At 42.5% G+C, this 25839-nt stretch overlaps 2 protein-coding genes across 4 annotated transcripts in view; both read right to left on the minus strand.

Annotated features, from left to right (window-relative positions):
• kdm2aa (lysine (K)-specific demethylase 2Aa) overlaps positions 1–2720 on the minus strand; it is a 33641-nt gene extending 30921 nt beyond the window's left edge. Inside the window, exons 1-2 of one of the 3 annotated variants that reach the window (XM_079159833.1) lie at positions 2035–2191; positions 1507–1562 (exon numbers count right to left, since the gene is read on the minus strand). In XM_079159833.1, the coding sequence (XP_079015959.1) occupies positions 1507–1562; positions 2035–2077 (99 nt within the window). In that variant the 5' untranslated portion in view covers positions 2078–2191. Of the gene's footprint in view, positions 1–1506; positions 1563–2034; positions 2192–2589 lie in introns of those variants that run through there. The other 2 variants (XM_079159835.1, XM_079159834.1) reach the window with 2 other exon arrangements.
• A 4003-nt stretch (positions 2721–6723) lies between these two features.
• Positions 6724–15345, minus strand: stx3a (syntaxin 3a; the record flags this gene model as incomplete). The annotated part of the gene is made up of 10 exons (XM_079158802.1): positions 6724–6801; positions 7164–7274; positions 7933–8067; positions 9842–9915; positions 11371–11479; positions 11988–12058; positions 12228–12302; positions 12397–12496; positions 12667–12741; positions 15316–15345. 10 exons carry the CDS (start codon positions 15343–15345, stop codon positions 6724–6726), a joined length of 858 nt encoding a protein of 285 aa, XP_079014928.1.
• Between the last annotated feature and the right edge of the window lie 10494 nt (positions 15346–25839).

Below are 25839 nucleotides of genomic sequence, written 5' to 3' on the forward strand. Positions count from 1 at the left end.
GGATATCATTACCTACAGCTGTTAAAAACTGCCAACAAACAGATCAGGTAAGCTGGTGAAGAGATAATACCTGGATATAAAAGGAGAAACCTGAAAGAGTTTTCCAGAATGTTAAATACCTTTTCCAGCTAAACCTCAGCTGTTTAGTATGTGTCATTACAAAACACAGCAAGCAATCAATTACCAGTTTTATTACATAACAAGTTACAGAAAAACAATATCACTGAATTTTTTAAGATGTCATGCAACTAAATTATACTGAATGGAGCATCTCAGGCCATTTCTTCATCTGTCATCCAATCAGTGTGAAGCCATTACACTGGTATACACACACATCACCTGCCAACTGGTTAGCTGATTGGACAAGGGCCAAACTAAAAAGTCAGAGTACAAGTCAAATAATATTTCTCCCTAAAGCATACTCTGCTTTATGGTCTATTTGACTCTAAATGGACCATAACTTACTAAATGAACATCATGCTGTATTGAAGAAGACTTGTAACTAGAGATTGAGACCATAAACTCATGTTTACTGAGGTAATAAATCAAAGAGAGAAGTAGAGTCATTTTCTCATAGACTTCTATACAACCAGACTTCTATTAGCAACGAGAGGAGTCGCCCCCTGATGGCTTCATAGAGAGAAAATGCAAGTTTAAGGCACCAGGTATTTTAGGTATTCAAGAGAACTACTATTCATCACAAGTCATAAGTGCATCTCTTTTTTTATACAAGCTTCTAAGAGCATAAACCAGAGCAAAAGTACATTGTACTAATAAGAATACATTTTTCAGACAGGAAGTTGCAGCTTGGAGCTAACCAGTGGGGCACGCTCACATGCACGAAAATGCATTGAAAGCACGTACGGCTGCCCAGTTACATCAACAATGCACAGAGAAGATCGGGTAACAACACACAGTCTGAGAGCGACTTCATGCTCTGCTCAGGCAGACATTACTCCACTTTATCTTTACATAGCAAATAGTTGCAATATTAATATTCATTATGTTAAAATCTGTTCCTTTAAATATTTTTGTTTTGGAATTTCAACCAACAATTTTTCAGTTGAAAAATAAACGTGTTACAACTCAACAAACTACTGGACAAACAAAACATATATTTAGCATTTCAGTACTTCGATTTCTAGTCATTTATCGGCCAACAAACATGTTCACACAAACATGATGAACACAATGGGAGCTATTTTTTAAAGCCATTTCCTTCTGGGTAGACACAGAAAGCATGTAAATAAAAATCCCAACTTAACAATAAAACCAAAGACTCTGAGGGTCTGAACTTTGTGGGAAATGTGATTTGTTTTATACCAGACCTATCATTGTTTGTATAGCTGCCATATCTAACTACTATATACCAATCTATAGAAAACATGAAAGCAAACACAGCACCCATTTCTTGTATGTGACATTACATGGTAAATTAACAAATGAAAGCTGTGTTCATTAGGGAGAAAATAAGGACCAATGTAACTAAATATATTTTAAACTTACCAGCCTTTTGCTGTACCTTGGCTTGGAATCATCCATTATCACTGGAAAACCGACCTCTGCCACCAAACGCAGGTAGGTTAACGGTATTTAACGACGCATAGTACTACGTAGCGCCTTGATTTACACATGACTGTATTCCAGCAGACAGTAAACAAGCAGCCACAACGCTTGTTTACAATAGTAGCTTTACTTGTTAGCTAACTCTGCTTAAGTTATAACAAAAGAGTTGAGTCTCAGTCTTCTGACTGGCTAATTGAGATGACAATAAGCGACGTTATTTGTAGTCTTTGAAAAGCTCTTAAACTCACTAACGCTCATCGTTCCGTGAGTTCACACAGGTTTGATGGGAAGCTTTATTAAAGCTTAACCTGGTGCCCGACTCATCTAAAAAGGCCAATTACTGCACTACACTGAATGGAAGTGAACTTTTTTTTATAAAATTACCATTATCATAAAAGTAAAACTGTCTAAATACTCGAGCTTTGTTTATTGCCTTTACCATTCCAAGTCGTGTCCAGCTAACGTTACCTTTAGGAACGCGTCCTGCTTGTATCGATAGAAAACTCAACATGAGCTGAAGTCGTATTAAACAGCAGGATGCAGATATTTACAATGCCCACAGTTTAATGAATTACATGGTTGCTGTCGTTATTCCTAGTATGGTATAAAGTTAATGCGGTTTCTGAACAGCCGCCATTTTCCATCCCATCACAAAACATCCCTATATCCCGACCACAACAGTACATTGGGCCAATCACAGCAATCCCGGCGAGGCATTCATTGGACTACAGCAGTGTCACTCACGCAAATTATTTGTAAACTTTGATTGGACAAGTATAACCAATAGACAAAGTAGCTGGCAAGCAGCCAATAACAGCCCAATTCGAAAACGGCCTCATATTTCATTGGTTAATATATCATAATAACATTACTGACTGGACAAACCCACAATCCGTCAAGAGAAGAAGCCAATCACGCGATGATACAAACGCACTGACCACCACCCCATTATCAGATATAACTAGTCATCACTCATAAATGACGAGAATCGCCTTAAAAAATAATGCGTTTGACAATGCTTACCCCCATATCCACACAGGTCCGTCAATTTACAAACGCCTTCAGTAATCTGAGATGTGCGACGTCGTCTGTGTCCGGTGTTTTAGCTCCCAAAGGCTCGCATCGGAGAGACACGTTTTGTAGCGTTCACCTCAAAGAGGAAGTGCTTGCAGGTCCATAAATGGAAGTGTACTTTACAAGCGCCATCAACGATTGGCTAAAAAATGTTGCATCGCTTTTGTGATTGGTGGCAGTGACTTGTCTCTCAAACGCGTCCAGCTTTGGTACGGCGAGCGAGGGGAACATGCCAAATGCGCAATACGATTGTAACACAATGTAAATAATCAGTTATACGCAAAATAAATAACAATTTTATTTTATTATTAGTCAACAGTGGACAAAACTACAAAAAACAATAGAACAATGATCTCATAAATTGCTACAAACTGACGGGGCTAAAATAATGCAAGCAGGAAAGGAAGCACGCACAAAATCACGTAACGTTACAAGTGTCACACGAGCTAATAATAATAAAGGTGAACAGAATGGCTGATGTGTCAGCCATTCTGACGGTTAACTATTAGTCTTTCCTAATCTCCTACTTGTCCCCTTGTATCCACATTTGAGACAATGGCATATTACTTTTAAGTAGTATCCGATTTAACTATCAAGGTTACTTTTGTGAGAAATACATTTAGCCTTCTTTGAACCTGGCTATGGAAGTGGTGTCCCCCTGCTGTCATGTGGACATCCACAACTGGTGACCCTGAATTCAAGTCAGAAAACATATTTACAGGTCAAATAAACAACCCAGGTTATAAGTGGAAAGTTGAAGTTACCCAAATGTCATGTTATCTTATTGTTGGGACATACATTTTATCCGTTTCATTTTGACGGACAAATGAATGAACGTCTCTAGTATCAAAGTCTTCTTTGTAAATTTTGGATGTCAGAGAGAGCTTACAAGGGCACTTGATGGCAGCATGAGCCAGTGAAGAAATAGGTACATACAGTGTGACATCCACAGGAATATGTTGGCAGGTGCTCCTGTTGTAGCTTGACACTTAGACAAGTACAAGAAAACACCACTGCTTGTCTCGCTCCAAAAAATATTTCCTCACAATATCTCAACGAAAGTGACATTTTCTGTTGCTGATCTCTGCATGAGCCAGTGACCAAATCTAGTCTCAAATCGCAAAAAGATCAAATTCATGGATAAAGAGTATGCGTACATTACAAGAGTGCAGTGTATCCGACTGCATATGTGGATCTAAAGCAAAAAGAAAAGATGCAAATGGCCAAAACCAACCAGAGTAAAACCAGGGCATGGAACAAGAACAACTATGGGCCTTTGAAAAAGAGGGGGAAACATACATACACACAATTTAAAGTTAAAATGAAAGCAGTATTTGAAATACATACAGTATATAAATAAAGATTTGAAGTAGTAAAACAGCTCCAAGGCAGTGTCAGTGTAATCAAATAAAGCAGGGCTGTATTTATTCACATTTCTAATCCAACTCCTTCCGAAATTCCTCCTATTTTCAGATCATAGAGCGTCAACCATCAATCATCTTTGAATCAGTTCAACATCAAAACTCCAATATATGAATTCTTTAAGGAAAGTGACAATCGTCCTTCATTGAATTGAAAATTATTTGAATAAAAGCCCAGTGTGGAGTCATAGCAGCTGCGGGTATCATTAGATGCAATCGATATCATAAGCACAGTAGTATGGTTTCCAAACAAATAACAGAAATGTCCAAAAGAATAACAACAGCCTCAATACTTGATACCGACTGCATATGCACCATGCTGTTGGGCAGTGAGGTGGTCATGCAGTCATGTTACAGGGATATCTGTCTGAGGTCTGTCCACTTTCACTTCATTCAAATGTTAACAGCCACTGCTATTCATTCCTTACTCATCAACAAATGATTTTGGTTGTTTCTTGAGGAAATGACAACATTGCTATCTTGTTAGTTTTTCACTGTTTCGATGTATTAAGAAGGCAGATCCTGACAACTATTTAGTGTCTTGATGAGTGTTTGAATAATCTGAGAAAGTAATTTATGGGGCAATAAAACTTATAGCTCACTTGAAGAAACTCTTATAGGTTTGACGGCGTCGTAATCTTTCCCTCACAGTGAAAGGGAGAATCAGATGGAGAAACCTATTTTTCTCATACGTAAAAAGTGGACAAAGATGTAAATAAATACAAATGAGATACCCTGCTAGGACAGGATAGCCTCAAGATTGACATGAATCGTAAATATTTTTGTGACCCCTTGACCTTTGATCTAGTGCCGCCATCTGGTCATCTTTTCTACTTTTCCAGCTGATCTAAACTCAACAGTCCTGAAAAGTGCTACACATATACAACATAATTTCCTGATAAATCCTACACATAATAGCATATAAATTCATATTAATACTGCAACAGTAACTATAGTCACTTCTCATAGCCAAATATTTTTAAAAAACCAACATATTTCCCAAAATGGGACTTGTATCATTATGAATGGAACATTTTCTTTCTACAGTGTGTAAGGGAGATACACTGATATGCAGTGTATTAGGCATTGCTTTACAATACATCTCACATTTATCAAGACATTAATATTCAAATTTGTGGTTCAACTATGGCTGAGGTCATTTTGTGGTAGTCGTGTATTGAATGTAATGCCATGCAGCTATTGAAAGGTGTCTCTACCCAGCTAACATCATGTGGCTCTCAATGAGTTCTGCAGCTGACCATGCAGCTAATTGACCAAGTTTAGATTTGTGAAGGGAAGTTGGATCTGCTGGTTGTAATTGGCTTGATGAGCAGAGACTGTTTCAGGATCAGTAGTAGCCTAGTAGCCAGGTGCACCTCGTTTGGTGAGAGATGGGAGACATGGACGAGTTTGGTGAGTCGTCTGTTTTCCTGTGTTTGGTTATTGTGAGCAGCTGTAGTGATCAGTGTTCCTGAGGAGTGTGTTTTGTGTCACTGAGCGTGTTATGCTGGTGATTTCTGTGGAACAGAGTTTGGGTGATCCTGTATACACTGTGTAAATTGCTGCTGGTCTGTCCCTGTTAGGTTGAACAGCGGATTCCCTTTGGAGTTTGTTGGGGGGGGGTTTGATAGTGTGGTGAGGAAAGTGGTTAGAGCAGTTGTCTCTGGGGTACGTCCGAGACAGCAGGTGGGTGGCCAGTTCCTGGTTGCTTTATTGGGCCTGTGGGTTTTAGTGCAAAAGTACCCACCACAAGTAGCACCTGAAGACTAGGGGGGAGCTTACTTAGTCTCTGGTTAGGCAGTCAGAGGGACGGAGCTGCAGTAATGTTAGTGTGTTAGTTAAATTCTGTATGGATCAGTTTGGGTTTTGTGTTCGGGCAGTTGAAGTTTGTTTCCTCGATTATGGCTTCTGTAGAGGAATTCTTCGGAGGAGTTATTGGAGCGTTGTTGTGTTTCAGGTTTCAGTTGGATGCTGTTCTTAGGCTTCAAGTGTTTGCTGGTCTGGTCTTTACTGAGGGAAACAATAGTTTCTGGTGTTTCCTGCTAACTGCATGTTTCGTATTCCAGTTTTTGTGATGATGGTAATGTTCTGGATGTTTCTGGATAATTCTGGACTCTGTAATGAGCATTCCACAGCCTGTTGGGTGTCTGGGTATTGGACCCAGTTATCTTGCAGGTGTTTAACCTGAAGATTGTTGCTGCACTGCACAGTATGTATGAATGGTTCATATAGGGTAAACACGTCGGTAGTTATTTGTTCTTAAATAAATGTATATTTATTACTTTTTCCACTCGTCTTGTCTCCCTTTTGTTACAGCCTTGGGGCCGGGTTGTAACATATGGGACAGATCAATTCAATCTAAATGCACTTGAGTCCTATTAAGGTTTCTTCTTAGGCCAGAGTTCCATTCAGATTATCTTTAATTTAATGAATTAAATACGGGGCACCATGAGAAGGTTAAGAAAGTTGTCATAACAGATCCAGAAATAACTGAGACTGAATGTAAATATTTGCAGACTCTATTTCTATTGTGAATTCGTTGAAATGACAGTAAACTGAGCCCAGACTCTATATTGTGACCATCTGACAGCAATGCTGCTCTGCCTCATCCTCCTATACTGTGTGGACTCAGCTGGTGGGTGGCCGGCCTCATTCTGGTGTTCTATTTGAAGAAGCTGAAGATAAACGAACCCAGTATCAAGGCCAAGATCACACAGCAGCAGAAGATCATCATTTGTTTCTGGAGAACAGGAGGGTAAAGGATAGAGACAGAGAGGAAGATAGTGTTACATTAACTATTCGGGTTATTTCATTCCAACTTTGTGTATAGAATATAAAATCCAAAATGAATATGCTTGACCAAAGTTGGTTTACTGAGAAAGACCCATCATCGACAATCGCACACATGCACGGCTACGGGAGCAATTTTTGGGGTTAAGAATCTTGGGGTTAAGTGTCAAGGACACATCGACATGCAACCAGCGGAGCCAGTGTATCACTCAGTAAATGCATGTTATATATTAAAATCTATCAGTTGCGTGACTGTTACAACTTTAAAAAGGTCATTACATCAATGTTACTGATGAATCGGTCTCAACTTACCCTGCGCGCCTCTTGCTGAAATTTGGCTGCCTTTTTGGTGTCGGCCACTGCTCTCTCTACAAAGCCCACTGACTGGTCCATGTTGCCCTCAATTCTGTCAATCATGCCACCCTGGAAGAGGGCAGGTCAAGATGGAATAATGCCAGAGAAGAGAACAAATGTTTGTCATATTTACCATATGCATTTGAGCAGCAAGAAAGTGCTCCAACTCCTTTGTTTTGTCTTTTGACTTATATGGGCATGTGTCGTGTTGTGTCGGTGGACTTGTGGTCACCTTTACCTGAATTTGATCAAACAGCTGGAACAAATGAACAGGCCGCATGACGTTGATTTGACTTTTAACTGTGTTCAGTCCAGACTTCCTGAAGCCTTAAAGTTCCTATCAAGTGGATTTGATATCAGCACCAGTATTCTACATGATTAATGATAGTGACTGGGAAAATGAAAGCTATTTTCAGCTCGACATTTTTCCTGAAAACTGCAAATACCACAACTTGTATTACGCTATTGTATGTAGTAGTGGATAAACTCTTTATCTCATATTTGGAAACCCATATAGTTACAAACTTGTGTAAAACAATAGCCCTAAAAAGACGGATTACTGTTAATGCAGCCCTGTTAATAAAAGCTTTATTATAGGGAGAGAGTTGTCTTGAAATCTTTGTTCGAATTAGATTTTTCAGACCTTTGCAGTTTCAAAACTGTAAATTTGAATCTCCATAATGAGCCGTTGTTGTGTATGTGTGTGTGTGTGTGTGTGTGTGTGTACCTGATTCTCAACCAGCATGGCGATATCAACAAACATGTCATGGAGCTCTTTGATGCTGCTTTCCAGCCTCATGATGTCTTTGTGACGAGCCTCAATCTCATTCAGGGCCTGCTGGTTGATCTTAGAGTCCATGATCTGTGGAGGGAAGTGGTGTGTGGTGAAACCAACACAGAGAAAATGAAGTCAGCGGAAGAATGAAAATACATTAAAAGGATAAATACAAGATCAGAGGCAGATCCTCGGAGAACAAATTACTCTCATGGCAATGATACAGTCACTCACATACTTAAACACCTATGGAAATATCTGGTCAAGATCAACAGGGGGCTGACTCAATAGAAGTAAGATTTGCACAGTAAATAATTCAAATATCTTGTTTTGTCTCCGCCTGGCATAAGCCTGGGAGAAGAATATGTGTCGGTCCTGTGTGTGTGTGTGTGTGTGTGTGTGTGTGTGTGTGTGTGTGTGTGTGTGTGCAAGGACCTCTCGTGTTTGCGTGATTCCCTCTGTTTGAAAAACATTTTATTGACTGTTATATACCGTCATTCACTGCTGACTCCTCACTCCTGTTAACCGGCCAGTAGGGGCCACAAGTGATTAACAACTGCTTCAGTTTGAGATATTATTTCCATTAGGGATTAGGAATTGTTCCTGCTCAGAGAAGTCAGTTCGATAGTATTCCTGGTCTATTTTCCATCAACACTGATGCATATGATGGTGTCTCAATGGGGCAATGCTAAGTGTGTGTGTGGTTGAGAGAGAGAGAGAGAGAGAGAGAGAGAGAGAGAGAGAGATTTAATTTTTCTATGTCAAATTTAATTAAATTTTATTTAAATTAAATCACAACAACACTGCTCTCCAAACACCAATCAGAGTAAAACACATTATAACACGATGTAAAGAAACCCATCTGGAACACTGGAAAGAAGAAACTAAAAGCCAAAGTAGATTAGAATGTTATCTGGCCCTAGAAAGAAATCTACTGTCAGAGATAAAAAGCAGAGACAGATCCTCACCAAGTACAGGCTCAGTGACCACACACTGGAAATCGAAAAAGGAAGACACAAGAAGTCATGGCAACCAAAAGACAACAGAATGTGTGGTCACTGTGGGACAGGTGAGACTGAGACAGAGATGCACTTCCTCCTAAAATGCGAAACATTCAATACAATTAGGAACATTTACTTAAAAAAATTTGACTCTGTAATTTCAGATTTTAAAAAATTTAGTGACAACTCAAAATTACAAATACTCCTCGGAGAAGGAGATCGGGCAAACCTTGCTGCCCAATACGTGTTAACATGCCACAACCTGAGGGACAGTGAGTGACCCCCACACACACACCCACACACACACACCCACACACACACACACACACACACACACACCCACACACACACCACACACACACACACACACACACACACACACACACACACACACACACACACACAATTTATATATATATATATATACTGTATATATAAAATGAATAATCAATCTAGATGTTATATAAATGTTATTGTATATTAATGTTATTGTGTATTAATAACATTGTTTATTAATATTATTGTATGTTTAATTTTTGTGATGCTTTGGCAATACCGTTTCTAAATGTTCATGCCAATAAAGCAAATTGAATTGAATTGAATTGAGAGAGAGAGAGAGAGAGAGAGAGAGAGAGAGAGAGAGAGAGAGAGAGACACACACTTGTGGTCTAGATGGGGGTTAGACAATTGTGGTTTGCATTAATTCAATCAGACATTACAGCTGTGGTCTTTGCAGACACACGTGGCAGAGATCTGCACTCTACTAAACTTACTTATTCTAGTCAATTAATTGTTTCAGCTCTGGTTGTGCTATTTCCATGCATGTATTTAAAAAGGCAGATCCACACTGTCATTCTCACCCCAGCAGTGAAGACAGCTGAGTTGCCTCCCTCCAGCATCTCTTCTAGTTCCTCGTCAGTCGTTGCTTTCCCCGCTGTGATTAAAACAAAGAACAGTTATACACGTGTTTTAGATAAATACCTGTTAACAGTTGACAAGCCTGGTTAATACAGACGGTAAAGATAGACTGACTGAGAAAATAGGCTGCCAGTGCTTTGACTTGTGAGAAGTATTGGCATTTTACACTGAAGCATGGCATGTTAAGTTCAATTCAATTCAATTTATTTAGTACAGCTCAAAATCACAAATCACAAAATTGTGTCGGAGGGCTTTACAATCTGTACACATATGACATCCTCTGTCCCAGGACCCTCACATCAGAACGGGAACAACTCCCCCCAAAAAACCTTTATCAGGGAGAAAAAAAGGAAGAAGCCTTCGAGAGAGCAACAGAGGAGGATCCTCTATCAGGATGGACAGAAGTGTGATAGATGTCATGTGTACAGAATGAACAACATAACAGACAGTAAAGCCAATATGCGTGTGTATAATCACATTACATAATTACAATAATGATTGTAATAACAGCATGTTTCACGTGGATTTAACCTGACTGAAGTTAAAGGTACCCTGTGAAGTAATTTTCCAAAATGGATGTTCACACCACATGCCCAGAGGTGAAACATATTTCTGCCATATCAGCCAGAAACTCGTGTTTTTTGTGTCCACAGAAGACACTAAAACATGAGTTTTATATATATATTTATATATATATATATATTTATATCATCCAAATCGCTTCATTATTCATTATGAAACCACTTGTTTGTGTGGTGTAGAGGGTTTTAGTGTGCAGCTGTGGCGCTGTCCCGGGTACTTAAATGGAGGGCAAGAGGTCGATAGGGTTTCAAAAAAGGTCTTTTATTTTAAATAGGCTTCTTTCTATTTATGCATATGGTTATAGGACTATATATGAGTACATTTGTCTTTATGGGCTATCACTGTAAATAATGCCATGATTATTGCAATTTTGTAGCTTTTTTGATTTCAATGAAAATGAAGTCAGATTTTTGTCTTCATCTCCCATTAGACAAAAATAGCAAAGTAAAGTAAATAAAATTATTATAAAAAAAATTATTATAAAAATATTTAAAATATACAATGTTTATATTGTCAATATTATCAGTAAAAAAGACAAAATAAAATAAATCCTTTAAAAAATGATAACTTTTTAAAAGTAGACATAAGTTTGCATCAAATCTACAGCTTCATTATACTCCATCTGAATCTTTCAGTTTTGGCTGCCATAACTTGGCTGCCAAAAATATATATTTATCACTGGTAGCATTGACCATAAGAGGTGGTGTGTAATATGAGAATAAATTAAATAAAAACAAAACATTGAAATATAGCATGCTTCAGCCACTTAGGGTGTGGATTTCAGCACCCCCACACCCCTACTTCCCATGGCTGTGCAAAAGTAAAGTATTTCTGCTCAACACCAAAGTGTCCTTTTCATTGTTTATTGTAATGTAATAATGTAACTTACTGATCTCCAGCTGTCGGGCGATTCGTCCTTTGCTCTTATCTCTAAAGTCAACCTGAGCCTCGTTGTATTTGGTCATCACCTCTACAAACTTCTTGGCCAGGATAGCATGCTAGGAGAAACAACAATGCAGTCCTGTTAATTGACTTTAAAAAGTAAGTTTTGAGTTTTGAGATTGATTATTGTTTTGGCACTATATATTTTGGTAATATACCAACAGAATGTAACACTCAGGGCAAGTTCATTCTTAAAGTTGTTGTAGGTTGTAGGTTAGCAAAAAAGCAATTCCTAAGAATGGCTAGGCATAGAAGCAACAACAAAAGGAGAGTGGATAGTGACTGTAAAGGAACTGATCTCTAAGACTGTATCGATACAGTATATAATTATTGGTCCAAATGGTTAATACATATGGATATTACACAGAACGAAAGGAATGCTTGGTATTGTGGTCTTGCTGCTGGTGTCTCTCAGTCTTCTACAAGACAGGAGGAGGGCTGGAAACTTCCACCTTACACTCATGTGTAAACTAAACCTCCTTTAACTTTGAGCACCAGTTCTATTTACTGCAGAATATAGGTGAAGTAAACTTCATTTAATGTTGTTGTCTAATATTGTCTGACCTGTGATTTGCGTATCCTGAGGTCAGCGGAGGCCCTCTCATCTGTGTTTGACTCAAGCTGGCGCTCAATACCTAACACACACACACACACACACACACACACACACACACACACACACACACACACACACACACACACACACACACACACACACACACACACACACAAATACTTATGGATTATAATTAGTATTAGTATACTCTATGTCTTTAGGTAGGCGTGTAAAGAACAAATACTGACTCTTAAGTTTGTTTCTTGCATTGTTGGCTGACTTCTTGATCTCATTGGTGAGGGCTTCAACGTCATCTTGTGTTTCTGAATAAGAGAGGGAGAGCAGAGGGAGATTATAAAACATTAACAAGTAACTGAAAGTAATATAGTTGAAGCTGAATGTGTGTGTGTTTGTTACTCTGCTCAGATGTGGGGGCTGACAAGATGGTGGAGTAGAGTTTTTTTATTTCTGTAACGCTCTCGTCAATCTTGTCAATACTGCTGCGGATATCCTCAGCCTGATACACATGCACACACACACACACACACACACACACACACACACACACACACACACACACACACACACACACACACACACACACACACACACACACACACACTTTCATCAGTAAGCAAGAAATACATTTTCTTATGGAAATGTGAGGAATAGACCCAAATAGAACACCTGATTAAAGAAATCATCCATGAAAGCCTCGTTCTCCACAGGAACCTCAATGTCATCGCCTCCAGCATCACTCTTCTGTTAAACACACACGCACATTTAAAGAAAGAATACTGGACTTGAAGATGAAATATACACAGGTAGCTCAGAATAACTAGAACATTTAGTAAGTACTTCCGGTATCTTTCAAATACAGAAAGCAATCAATACAACATCTTCTTTTTAAAATGGGGTCCTAAAGTAATATTCTTGTTCAGCCTGGGGACACACTGGGGCCCACTGCTCCTTTTTAAAAGGGCTGTAAGAAATATAAAAAAAATGGCTGGAGCATATTTTGAAATGATCTCTGTCAGGGACCAGAATTTAAGAATCTTTGTGTTTTTGTTACCTTAGAGAAGCAGATATGGACATACTTTTTGTAATATGGAACACCAATGAACTGCTATTGTTGTTATGTCAAATGATAATTGTTTAGTAGTGTTTTAATTATTCTTAAAAATATTTTAATTTTTCTTATTCACAAAGGGTTTCCTGGTCTAGAAACACTGATTTTCTTGCAGCATAACTGGTTGAAGACTACACATTCACAATTTTTAGGCCTGTGATTCCCCATATTTTTCTGTATATGGCCCACAATAAAAAAAGTTTGGCCATCCTTGTTCTAGATCCAAGCTACATATTATATCTCTGGGATATGATAACAACGTGGGCATCTGAATTGTGTTTTCCCCAAGATCCCAGTCATTCAACATGATCCCTAGGCCTATTTTTAGCCCTGTGCTCGAAAATGTCCTACCCTTACGCAAAGGGACTTATCTCGCTAACTACAAGGTCTATTTGAATAATTTAAATGGCAAAATAACACAAATAAATGTGAGCTTTGTTATTATGTGTACATATCATTGTATATGTTACTGGTAAATGCTGAAACGAATGTTACACACAGCTCAAATTGAACATTTTCAGGTTCGTTTTTTTTTTTGTGCCTAAAAAGCACTTTTATTGATTTTAAATGATGCACAGCCAGGCCTAAACTCTCCCAAATCATATCACAACATGTCAGCAGTCCTTTTTAAAAAAAATTGGCTTTGATAGAGTGAAGTATGCCTGAGAAATCAATGCCGGTGTACAGGTCAGCTTTGGTCAGCCAACGTCAATTCAGATTTTGGAAGCAGCCGATATAGCTGTTTTATTGTACTTTTAAATACTATCTAACTTTATATTTCACTTCTTTTATCACTAATAGTGTTCAATCTATCTAATACAGAAGTTTGGCATCATTTTGAGAGTCTGGGCCATATGAAAACTTTTAAAATATGGCTCATTTTCATCAGAATTTCAGTTTTATGTGATGTATTTGAACCTAACACAGCCTGTGATTGGCCGATTTGCGCAATTCCCACAGATTTGAATCCGGAAGACTCTTTGAGTTTTGAACTTTGAGTTGTTTACAGAATTTTAAGCCAATAAAATAATCGAAAACTGTGATCCGCCCCCATGGGTCAAACCCATTGGCCAAAACTGAAATTATTACTCATTCGTCATAGAAGCTCATCAGAGACTCAGTTTTTTCCACAGAACGAACAGAGAGACATGGTGAAATGGCGGCACGGATTAATCTTTTTTTTTTTTTTCGATTTTCATCCAGGAAACATCTAAAAGGTACGGAGCGTTTCAATGTTTATGATGATGGGCTGAGTTGATATCTGTGGCAGATCAATAGTAACGTTATAATGGTTTAAAGTAGAATCATTTGGAGGCGATAGTTTGATGCAGTTTGTTGTGCTCGTGCTCCTGGATATGAAGTGTGTGTGTGAAAGTGACGTAGGTCGTGGCTGGGATCGATAACGGTGAACATTGCTCGCCTTCTCCTGGCGAGAAATAGGTGAAATTGTGGTAGCACTTGTAGTATCTTGAAGTACTTTATGTATATATATGTTTTTGAGTGATTATAATAGGTTACATGGTCCATTTGATCAGAATCTCTTCGTCATGTACGTTTTTGAAACATTTTAAAATATCATTTCATTCGTTCTCAAAAGTGATTTGTACTACATGTGTACACTCTTCGCCCCCCCTCTAGTCCCCCATTTGGGGCACTCTCGGGTTCAAGGATTTGAAAGATGGCTGACCCTACTCACGGTGGTTCAGTTTATGTGCCGCTACATGCGTGCCACTGTGACGTGAGGGTAAGTGCGGGTTAACGTTACATGAATGCTTACCTCGCACGCGCTACTGCCTGCACGTCTGAAACTAAACAGTGAATTAATCTTATTTAACTACTCAGTCTTATATAATATAACCAGGTTTTACTTAATATTATAGTTGACATATGCTTTATGACTATAAACCTATCTGCTTTAAAACATAGTATAGTGATATAATAATGATTATATTCATAAGATATATTTGGTGAAATATGCCATTGTTTGACGACATAAGGTAAATGGCTAAATGTGGAATGGTAGCAAGCTGTTCTTTAACTGTCATTAGAAACATTGGCCTTTTCCAGACTGACCAACAGTGCCTCCACACATACAGTAATGTTACATTCATATTACAGGATTGTAGCAGTTACAGTAGGGCCTGTGCTAGCAACAAGTGCTCCTCAGGGAAAATATGACAATGAGTAAACAAACAAATTCTGCCTACCTCTTTCAGCTGTGCCAGTCGGTCTTTCATCTTGAGGAGTCTGTGATGCTTTCTCTAGCCCACGACAGCTACTAAAATGTCCTCCAAATTAGCCCAGTGGAAATGACGAGCTAATTCAATTAATCCTGGAGATTTGACCGAGAGAGAGTTGTCCGAGCCAGAGAAGGTGACATAAATAGCTGTATATAAAAAAAACTGTACATAAATAGAAGGTCTTGGCTGTTTGGATGTTTCTCTCTGAGGCAATAGTTGTGGTCAACCTAACCTGAGGTCCCACTAAGCCTCTATCCTCTAAGAACGGATTAGGACAACAGCGTCGAGGACGATAAACCTGCCTCCCCCCTCACCCCTCCCACGTCTCCCAACACTGTATGTGTGCCTTTAGGTTTTCCTAGTCTATTGGTCTATAAATTGCTAATTGAAATGGACACTGATTGCCCAAAGGTATTACTATATTATTAATACTATTATGTCTTAATATTTACTGTATAAAGCTTTTTAAGTGGGGATGCTATTGTGGAAATAACAAATGTATTCATTACATGCAGTAAAACAGTATTTCGCGCAAATTCAATACTATACAAATTTCAAGTAAAAAGGCAGAACAATTAATTCATGCTATTTTGAATGAGTACTGTCCTGAAAAAACAATATAATTGTGTTTTCTGAAAACAAATTGATAGTTAATGTTAACTTAATTTGTATGAACAGAAGTTAAAAGTACAATTCACTGTTTTTTGACAATACAAAGGTTTTTCACGTCAACAAATACTTGTCTAAGATATACATCAAGTATGTTGTGTTGTATCTGCTTTTTACTATTGTTTGACTGGTCACCATTTCATGTTCTGCTCAGGAGACCAAAGTACTCTTAGTGGTACTGTTGCTTTAGATCAGGTTAATGTACGGAGCTTCGTGGCCTCTAGGGGGTACTAGTAAGGTGTATAAAGAGTTTAAAGAGAGCAAAGGTTACAATATTGTTACCCTAGTTCTATAAGCATAGTTAGAGCCCTCTACTGGACTCTATGGGTAAAACTCTCCTCCAATCAGGAGCACGCATTCACACACTGAACATTTTCATAAACATAGCTGGCCAATCAGGACGTACCTACCCATATTAGAGTGGAGCCCACAGTATATAATGCAGCACACCCCACTGCCAAGCTATCATACCCCTCTTCAGCAAGCGGCGCAGGAGTGGCAGGGCCACCTTGGTTTAGGGCTCCGCCTGTACTTACAGATCTTGGATTACAATATTGTAACCTAAATTGTAATTCATTATGTTCCCCCCTCTCCTGGACTCAATGGGTAAAGTGGGTGGAGCCCGACGAATGCACATCCTGCTGGGACATAACAGCGCCCCAACCACACTGATCCTGACTAACTAAAGGTTAGTTGCTGCAGCTTACCTACTTCTTTATAACGTAGAAGTAGGGGCTCAAAAGAAGTAGGGGCTCCAGCCAACCCAGGTGGTACACACGTGGACTAAATTGTTGGTACCCTTCCATTAAAGAAAGAAAAACCCACAATGGTCACTGAAATAACTTGAAACGGACAAAAGTAATAATAAATAAAAATGTACTGAAAAATTAACTAATACAAATCAGACATTGCTTTTGAATTATGGTTCAACAGAATAATTAAAAAAAAACAACTAATGAAAATGGCCTGGACAAAAATGATGGTGCTGTTGGGGATTCCACCTCGGGCAAAGAGCCCACTGTATAATCTGACTCCAAAAGACTACACCCTCAGAAGGACCCCGCGCAGATCGTTTGAATTGGAATTACTTTGATGAACAACAGACGACAGACGGTCTAAAAGTATTAACAATTTATTAAGTCAAGCATCAGAACATATAATGCATAGATCTATGGTTTCACAGAACACCATCAAAGATTAAGTATCCCTGGCATGAGACACAAAGTCAGGGCTCAGAATACGTATCTCTCGTCTCGGTGGTTGTGAGCCCTGTTCTAACATTTCCCTGTTTCTTTATCCTCTCCGATGAGGATTTGACCTTGTCCTGCACAGGGACGCATCATCTTCGCACACACACACGCCAGGGTAGAGGCCCCTGTGTGTGTGGGAGTCTTCCTCCTGTGGGAGTTCTGCCTGCTGAGGGAATTCTCAAGGTGTTGGTCCTGCGTCCATTTGTTGCTACACAACATTCAACGGACTTATCCGTTTCATAACACAACTAGTTATAAGTTTAAGCTAAACCACCTGTGATCAGAGCTTCTTCTTTGTACGGGGAGCGCAAAAGTGCCTCGCCCGGAGCGCTTGAAACCTTTGCTCAATGACCACGCAACACTATTGCAATTGAGCAAATACATAATCCTTATAAGTTCAATGCCTCTATATATTTTTAGCATATTTCTACAATCCCTCTTTTCACACTGTTTAACAGTGTGAATTCTAAATTGCTATATCAGTAGGTAATCTGCAATGTAAGCGTGTAAACAGAGCAAAGGAGCACATAGTACAATTATTTTGACACATGTGGAAATGTTTAAACAGTTATCACATTTTTATTTATTCATCAGTTGGGGCAGCAACATCTTGATAATCTAGCGGCTGGAGAGGATAGCATTCCCCTTCTTCAGCGTCCACATAGTCTCCGTCAGAGTGTAAGTCAAAGTATCGGTCTGGGTCTTGTTGTGTCAGAGGTTGATACATTTGTTGGCACTGTGTGAGAAGCATTTGTCTGGGAACTGATCCCTCTTTTGTTAGTGCAGTGGTGATGCACCTGCTGTCCACCAAATTAAGATAGAACCCCCCCCCCCCAGTAGCAGGAGTAATGTGAGTCCTGTTATGAGAGCGGTTTTAGCTTCTGATGATAAAGGTTGATTACTTTTGGCACTATTATTTGGTGCTGGGACGTCCTCTAAACAAGTACTTCGTAGTTTTTTTGTCATTTTTATTTAGTCATATACGAGTTTTAAAAGAACCACCACCAAAAAGAATGAAACAAAAGAAATGAAGATACAACACGCTAATATAACCTCTTTTGTGAGAGGGCCTTGTTTAGTTATTCTTTTTCGTAGGTTTAGGCCGAAATGTCCTGTGTATAAGTGCCTCGTAAGTGTTTGGTCATTCTATTTTCTACAGGAAAAGAAGGGCCACACCAACAAATAAAACAAAAAATAAAACACAACAGGCAGTATTGACCTCTCCTGTGAGAGGGCCTGGTTTTGTTATTGAGTTGTGGGTTTTTACACCAAAGTTCCCCTTGGCACAGAGATTTCTTATCTTTCTGCCAGGTGCGAATCTAACTTTGGATGTCATTCACAGGTCCGTCGGGCAGTGCCTGCAAGTCGGCTCTCGTCGCTGCCAAAGTTCTAGTTGTCGGATCTTGTGCTTTTGCACACTGCGTCTGATGATACCAGTTAGACCAGGGGTGTCAAACATACGGCCCGCGGGCCGGATCCGGCCCACCACGTCATTTTATGTGGCCCGCGAATCCGCCAGCAAAAAAAAAAAATGTAAAAGTCGGACAATTTACAAATATCCGTTGTATCGCGCACGGCGGAGCTCCTCCCCGATCCGCACGCGCCGCGCACACCTCCACCAGCGTATGTGGCAGCAGCAGCAGCAGCAGCACCCCCCCCCCCCCCCCGCCGACAACCGGCCCTTTGGGGGCAACCATGATGCTGATGTGGCCCCAGAGCGACAATGAGTTTGACACCCCTGAGTTAGACCCTTTTTTCTCGAGTCTTACTGAATGTGTGGTGGAAGCCTCTATTTTATAAGGTCCAGTCCACCTAGGTTCAGTCCATTTTCTTTTAATGACTTTTAACCAAACCCACTCTCCTTCTTTCACCGGTTCTGTTGGGGGAGCCCGGTCCTTGGCTTGCCTCTGCTGATTCTGCGCCTAGAGAGAGAGGGGAGCTACCAATATTGTTAGTGCATCGTAGTATATTTTACCTTCTATACTTGATAGTTCTACAGGCTCCTTTAGAGGGCCACTGGATGCCGGTCCAGGCATCCTCCTTCCTGTTACTAGTTCATGGGGAGAAAAACCCGTGCTACTGTTTACTGATGATCTAATGCCTCTATATATTTTTAGCATATTTCTACAGTACCCTTAACTTAATATTTTGTTGCACAACGTTTTGAGGCATCACTGCAATCAAGTGATTTCTGTAACTCTCAATGAGACTTCTGCACCAACAGGTATTTTGGCCCACTGCTCATGAGCAAACTGCTCCAGCTGTCTCAGATTTGAAGGGTGCCTCCTCCAGACTGCATGTTTGTACCCTGCACAGATTCAAGACACCCTGTGCCAGATGCAGCAAAGCAGACCCAGAACATAACCAAGCCTCTTCCATATTTCACAGTAGGTACAGTGTTCTTTTTTTGTATGCTTCATTTTTGCATCTGTGAAAATAGAGCTGATGTGACTTGCCAAAAAACTCCAGTTTTGAAACTGGAATTTGCCAAAATGCATATTGACAAGCCACAAAGCTTCTGGGAGAATGTCCTTTGGACAGATGAGACATCCACCCTTTTCCCCAGTCCTGAGTTTTCCAGCGGGCACAGATCCTGAAAAGGACCCTGACATGTCCAAGAGATAGAACCGTATGAACTGACAAAGCATCTACGGTAGCATCCCCGGCTGAATAATGGTCTGGAGTCTTTAACTGATGGTCCATACATCTTTATTGAATACACCGTAAGAACTATGAGGAAAATAAATAAAGACAAACGTTATTGAACACTGTTTAGCATCTTCCTTCCCTCTAACATGCTACATTTAACCACACGGCGGTGCCTTCGAGCGGAAACAGCAATTTGTTAGCTTGAGCTCTTTCATTAATGACAGAAAAACCGTAGCAACCTAAAACAATATTTTCCAAAGAATGAGCTTGAAAAGGTACTAACCTTGTGCCCATATCGGCCAGGTGCTAAACTAACAAACCCGTAACCTTCTTCCTTGTTTTTATCACTTTTCCCCGTCCCTTTAGCGACTTTTCGTTTCGTACCGCTTCTTACTACCTACTTCCGGTTTTGTACCTTCAAAATAAAAGCGCAACAGGAAATGCACCGACTGCCGTGATAAAACGTCCGAAATAAAAGACAAAAAAGGAAAAATCTATTAAAATAGCCTACATTCTCAGAGGTCCTTTACATCTACCACTTCGATGCCGTACATATATCCTCGAAACTCGCCCCATTGAACAATGAAGCTGACACTGCTATGCTGTGTGTGCGAACCACAGACTTCCTGCCTGCTGTGAGGAATTTAAGTTTTAAAGCGCTCCTAGCATGGATATTATGTGTTACAATATGTTTACTTGTAGAAGGTTTAAACTAAAAGGAGTTACTGAATGTATTGTGCACTGTGAGAGAAACCAGAGAATTTATGACACCGCCATAAAGTAATAAAGATCAGAGAGAGGGGGATGTTGCTGAAAGGTTTCTGAGCACAGCCTTCAAGGAGGGAGGAATGGGTCAGGAAGATGGCCGACGGAAGTACGAAGGGTTCGGCCAATCACTGAGCTGATCGATTGGCTGACAAATGTGAAACATGATACTTTTGAGAGACTCAGCAGGGACAAAGGATCTTCGAATTGCAGAAGATCCTCAGACCTCCTCCGCATCATGGGACAGACACACCATTCTGTCCTGTGGTGTGAACGGGGCCTCATATTTCATGGAATATTATGTTTGTTTTACTGTCGATAGTGTAATTCAGTTTGCAATTGTTTTGGCTTCTGTTAAGAATATTAAATACTTTTGATTTTAACCTGAACCATTTGATTCTGGCCCTGCTTGCTGATGGGAAAAAGAGAGCAAGAGGGGGGGGGGGGGGGGGCTGCTTTTGCAGCTTTTTTGGCTCTGGCACGTGTGCAAAGGCGTCCATTCTCAGGATTGTCCTGCCATGCCAGGAAGAACCCGAGCAGGCATTGGGCAAACATCAGTTGGCAAACAGATCCACTTCCGCTTCCCCGACCTGGGAATGTGGAGAGCCTTCAGAAACAACTCGTGCTCTGAGGCCCACAACCACAGTCTCTAGAGTGATAGGTGATGTGTGGCACAGATAGAGTACCGACACAACAACCTCCTGAGCTATAGGCAGTGCCCTTGGTTCATTAATGCTCAGTGCACGGCACACGGCATGAAGCAAAAAGTATAGCATTCAGATAAAATGACCATGATCTTCTGGTGATATTCTGCATCCATTGGCACATAGAGCAAGCGCACAAGCGTTTTCTTTAACCTTGCCTTCCAGCCCCTTGGTCCAGCCTCGTTCTCAGGCTCATTCATATTAGTGGAGGATATGGAAAATAACTGGATTCTGCTATCAGTGCATTTGACAACTTTTAAGACCTAATGCTTTAAATTTGTCACAGTTCAGCTCCACTCAGTCTAACTCCCTTCACCTGTCTCTGATCACTAATCAAGCCACTATATAGACTCCTGCCTCCAGTGGCGGCTGGCTAATAGAGGGCCATGGGGCCCCACCTTGAACAAAAATACAAAAATAAATTATACAAATTGTCAATATTAATATGTGTAAAATATGATATCTGCGCAAAATATATGCTTTTCCTGCTCGTCCTCTCCACATGTGTGCATGTCTCAGCAGCGTTGGGGCCATCGAGAATTGGCCCGAAAGAGGCGGGTCTATGAAGCAGTTTAGCCAATTGCTGATTAAAGATAAATGAGTGACATACGCTCCTCCGCGAATCGCCACCTTACCGTGGTGGAGGAGTTTGCGTGGCTCAGTGATCCTGGGAGCTATGTTGTCCGGGGCAGTAGCCCCTGGTAGGGTCTCCCAAGGCAAACAGGTCTCAGGGGAGAGCCCAGACTAAGAGCGGTTCAAAAGAACCCCAATGATAAGCAGCCCACGGACTTCAGCCACCTCGCCCGGACCAGGGAAACCGGGGCACCCTCCCGGAGCCAGACCCAGGAGGGGAGCTCGTCGGCGAGCGTCTGGTGTCCGGGCCTTCGCCCATGGGGCCCGGTCGGGCTCAGCCCGAAGAAACAACATGGAGCAGCCACCCTGTGGACCCACCACCCGCAGGGACAAACATCGGGGTCGGGTGCAATGCAGACCGGGCGGCAGGTCAGGCCGGAGGCCTGGGCGAGCCGATTGCCGGCAGCATAGACTAGCTCTAGGGACGTGGAACGTCACCTCACTAGCGGGGAAAGAGCCGGAGCTGGTGCAGGAGGTGGAGCGATACCAGCTAGATATAGTTGGACTCACCTCCACACACAGTACTGGCTCTGGAACCAAGCTCCTGGAGAAGGGTTGGACTTTGTCCTTTTCCGGAGTTGCCCAAGGTGAGAGGCGCCGGGCGGGAGTGAGGATACTCACGAGCCCCCGGCTGAGCGCCGCTGTGTTGGAGTTCTCCCCAGAGAACGAGAGGGTCGCCTCCATGCGCCTACGGGTTGCAGGAAGCAAGGCTCTGACTGTGGTTTGTGCTTATGCACCAAACAGCAGTTCAGAGTATCCGGCCTTCTTGGAGTCGGTGGGAGGGGTCCTGGAAAGGGCGCCGCCTGCCGACTCCATAGTTCTCCTGGGGGACTTCAACGCGCACGTGGGCAATGACGGAGAAACCTGGCGGGGGGTGATTGGGAGGAACGGCTTGCCCGATCTGAACCTGAGTGGTGTTTCGTTATTGGACTTCTGTGCTAGCCATGGTTTGGCCATAACGAACACCATGTTCGAACATAAGGTGGTTCATAAGTGTACCTGGTACCAGAACACCTTAGGCCGGAGATCAATGATCGACTTTGTAATCGTATCATCTGATCTGCGGCCGTATGTCTTGGACACTCGGGTGAAGAGAGGAGCAGAGCTGTCAACTGATCACCATCTGGTGGTGAGTTGGATCAGATGGCAGGGGAACCGGTTGGAAAGACCCGGCAAGCCCAAACGTATAGTGAGGGTGAACTGGGAACGTCTGGCGGAGGACCCTGTCCGGGAGGTCTTTAACTCCCACCTCCAGAAGAACTTCTCACACATCCCGAGGGAGGTTGGGGACATGGAATCCGAATGGACCATGTTCAAAGCCTCTATTGTGGACGCGGCCGCTAGGAGCTGTGGCCGGAAGGTCATCGGTGCCTGTCGTGGCGGCAACCCGAGAACCCGGTGGTGGACACCAGAGGTGAGAGAAGCTGTCAAGCTGAAGAAGGAGGCCTTCAGGGCCTGTCTGGCCCAGGGGTCTCCTGAAGCAGCTGAGAGGTACCGGGAGGCCAGCAGGACTGCAGCTGCGGTGGTCGCGGGTGCTAAACCTCGGGCATGGGAGGAGTTCGGGGAGGCCATGGAGAAGGACTTGCGGTTGGCCTCAAGGAGGTTCTGGCAAACCATCCGACAGCTCAGGAAGGGAAAGCAGGGCCTACCCCAGGCTGTTCTCAGCAGGGGGGGGAACTGTTGACCCGGACGGGGGACATCGTCGGGCGGTGGAAAGAACACTTTGAGGAACTCCTAAACCCGACCAACATGTCCTCTGCAGAGGAGGCAGCGCCTGAAGACCTGGGGGGCTCACCCATATCCCTGGCAGAGGTCGCTAAGGTAGTCAAAAAGCTCCTTGGTGGCAAGGCGCCGGGGGTGGAAGAGATCCGCCCTGAGATGCTGAAGGCGCTGGACACTGTTGGGCTGTCTTGGCTGACACGCCTCTTCAGTGTCGCATGGGGGTCGGGATCAGTGCCCATGGACTGGCAGACCAGGGTGGTGGTTCCCATTTTCAAAAAGGGGGACCGGAGAGTGTGCTCGAATTATCGGGGTATCACACTACTCAGCCTCCCGGGGAAAGCTTATGCCAGGGTGCTGGAAAGGAGGCTCCGACCGTTTGTCGAACCTCGGATTCAAGAGGAGCAGTGCGGATTCCGTCCCGGCCGTGGAACAGTGGACCAGCTCTTCACCCTCGCAAGACTACTGGAGGGGTTCTGGGAGTTTGCCCAACCAGTCTACATGTGTTTTGTGGACTTGGAAAAGGCTTTCGACCGGGTCCCTCGGGGGTTCTTGTGGGGGGTGCTGCGGGAGTATGGGGTGCCGGACCCGTTACAACGGGCTATCCGGTCTCTGTACGACTGCAGTAGGAGCTGTGTCCGCATTCTCGGCAATAAGTCAGACACGTTCCCGGTGGGTGTTGGCCTCCGCCAGGGCTGCCCTTTGTCACCGGTCCTGTTCGTGACTTTCATGGACAGGATTTCTAGGCGCAGCCGGGCGGTGGAGAACGTCAGGTTCGGGGGTCTCGGGATCACCTCTCTGCTATATGCAGACGATGTGGTCCTGTTGGCCTCCTCGGATCTTGACCTCCAGCATTCATTGGGGCGGTTTGCAGCCGAGTGTGAAACGGCGGGGATGAGAGTTAGCACCTCCAAATCCGAGGCCATGGTGCTCTGCCGGAAACCGGTGGATTGCTCCCTCCAGGTGGGGACGGAGTGCCTACCTCAAGTGAAGGAGTTTAAGTATCTCGGGGTCTTGTTCACGAGTGAGGGTAAGATGGAGCGGGAGATCGACAGGCGGATCGGTGCGGCTGCAGCAGTAAAGCAGGCGCTGCACCGGACCGTCTTGGTGAAGAGAGAGCTGAGCCGGAAGGCAAAGCTCTCAATTTACTGGTCGGTCTACGTTCCTACCCTCACCTATGGTCACGAACTCTGGGTCGTGACCGAAAGGACAAGGTCGCGGGTACAAGCGGCCGAAATGAGTTTCCTCCGTAGGGTGGCCGGGCTCAGCCTTAGAGATAGGGTAAGGAGCTCGGACATCAGGAGGGAACTTGGAGTCGAGCCGCTACTCCTTCGCATCGAAAGGAGTCAGCTGAGGTGGTTCGGGCATCTAATTAGGATGCCTCCTGGACGCCTCCCATTGGAGGTTTTCCGGGCACGCCCAACTGGGAGGAGACCCCGGGGAAGACCCAGAACACGCTGGAGGGATTATATCTCCCAGCTGGCCTGGGAACGCCTCGGGATCCCCCAGTATGAGCTGGAAAATGTTGCGGGCGAGAGGGAAGTCTGGGTCAGCCTGCTGGGCCTGCTGCCACCGCGACCCAACCCCGGATAAGTGGAGGAAAATGGATGGATGGATGGATGGAGTGACATACAATTTAGCCAATCAGCGTCCTCAAATTCGTTTGGCCCCAAGCTGCATTGCAGCATTGAGCATCTGTTAGCGGAATCGCATACGTTGCAGCATTGAGCATCTGTTAGCGCAGTGGTTCTCAAACATTTTCTGTCACGCCCCACTTTGGGGGAAGAAAAATATTCATGCCCCACCGCCCCAACAAAATTGTAACAAAATGGTCCATGTTGAACTTTTATTGAAATAACATTTTGTGACTCCTCCATCTGTGCTTTTTCAAATAATAGAATAAAGAAAATTGCAATCACTTTCAAGTAAACCAGATTGCTCCATCAGACAAAAACAAATACATTGTGCAATCACTTTGTTAGAACAATGCAAATTAAGATAAATAACTAATGTTTGGCAAAAAATTTGCTTATTGTGGCTGCAATTAACCTGTTTTGCACTGAATATATTTTCAAGATAATAACAATAAAGTGCAACCTGTG

Source organism: Pholis gunnellus (assembly GCF_910591455.1).
Source record: "Pholis gunnellus genome assembly, chromosome: 5".
Taxonomy (NCBI): domain Eukaryota; kingdom Metazoa; phylum Chordata; class Actinopteri; order Perciformes; family Pholidae; genus Pholis; species Pholis gunnellus.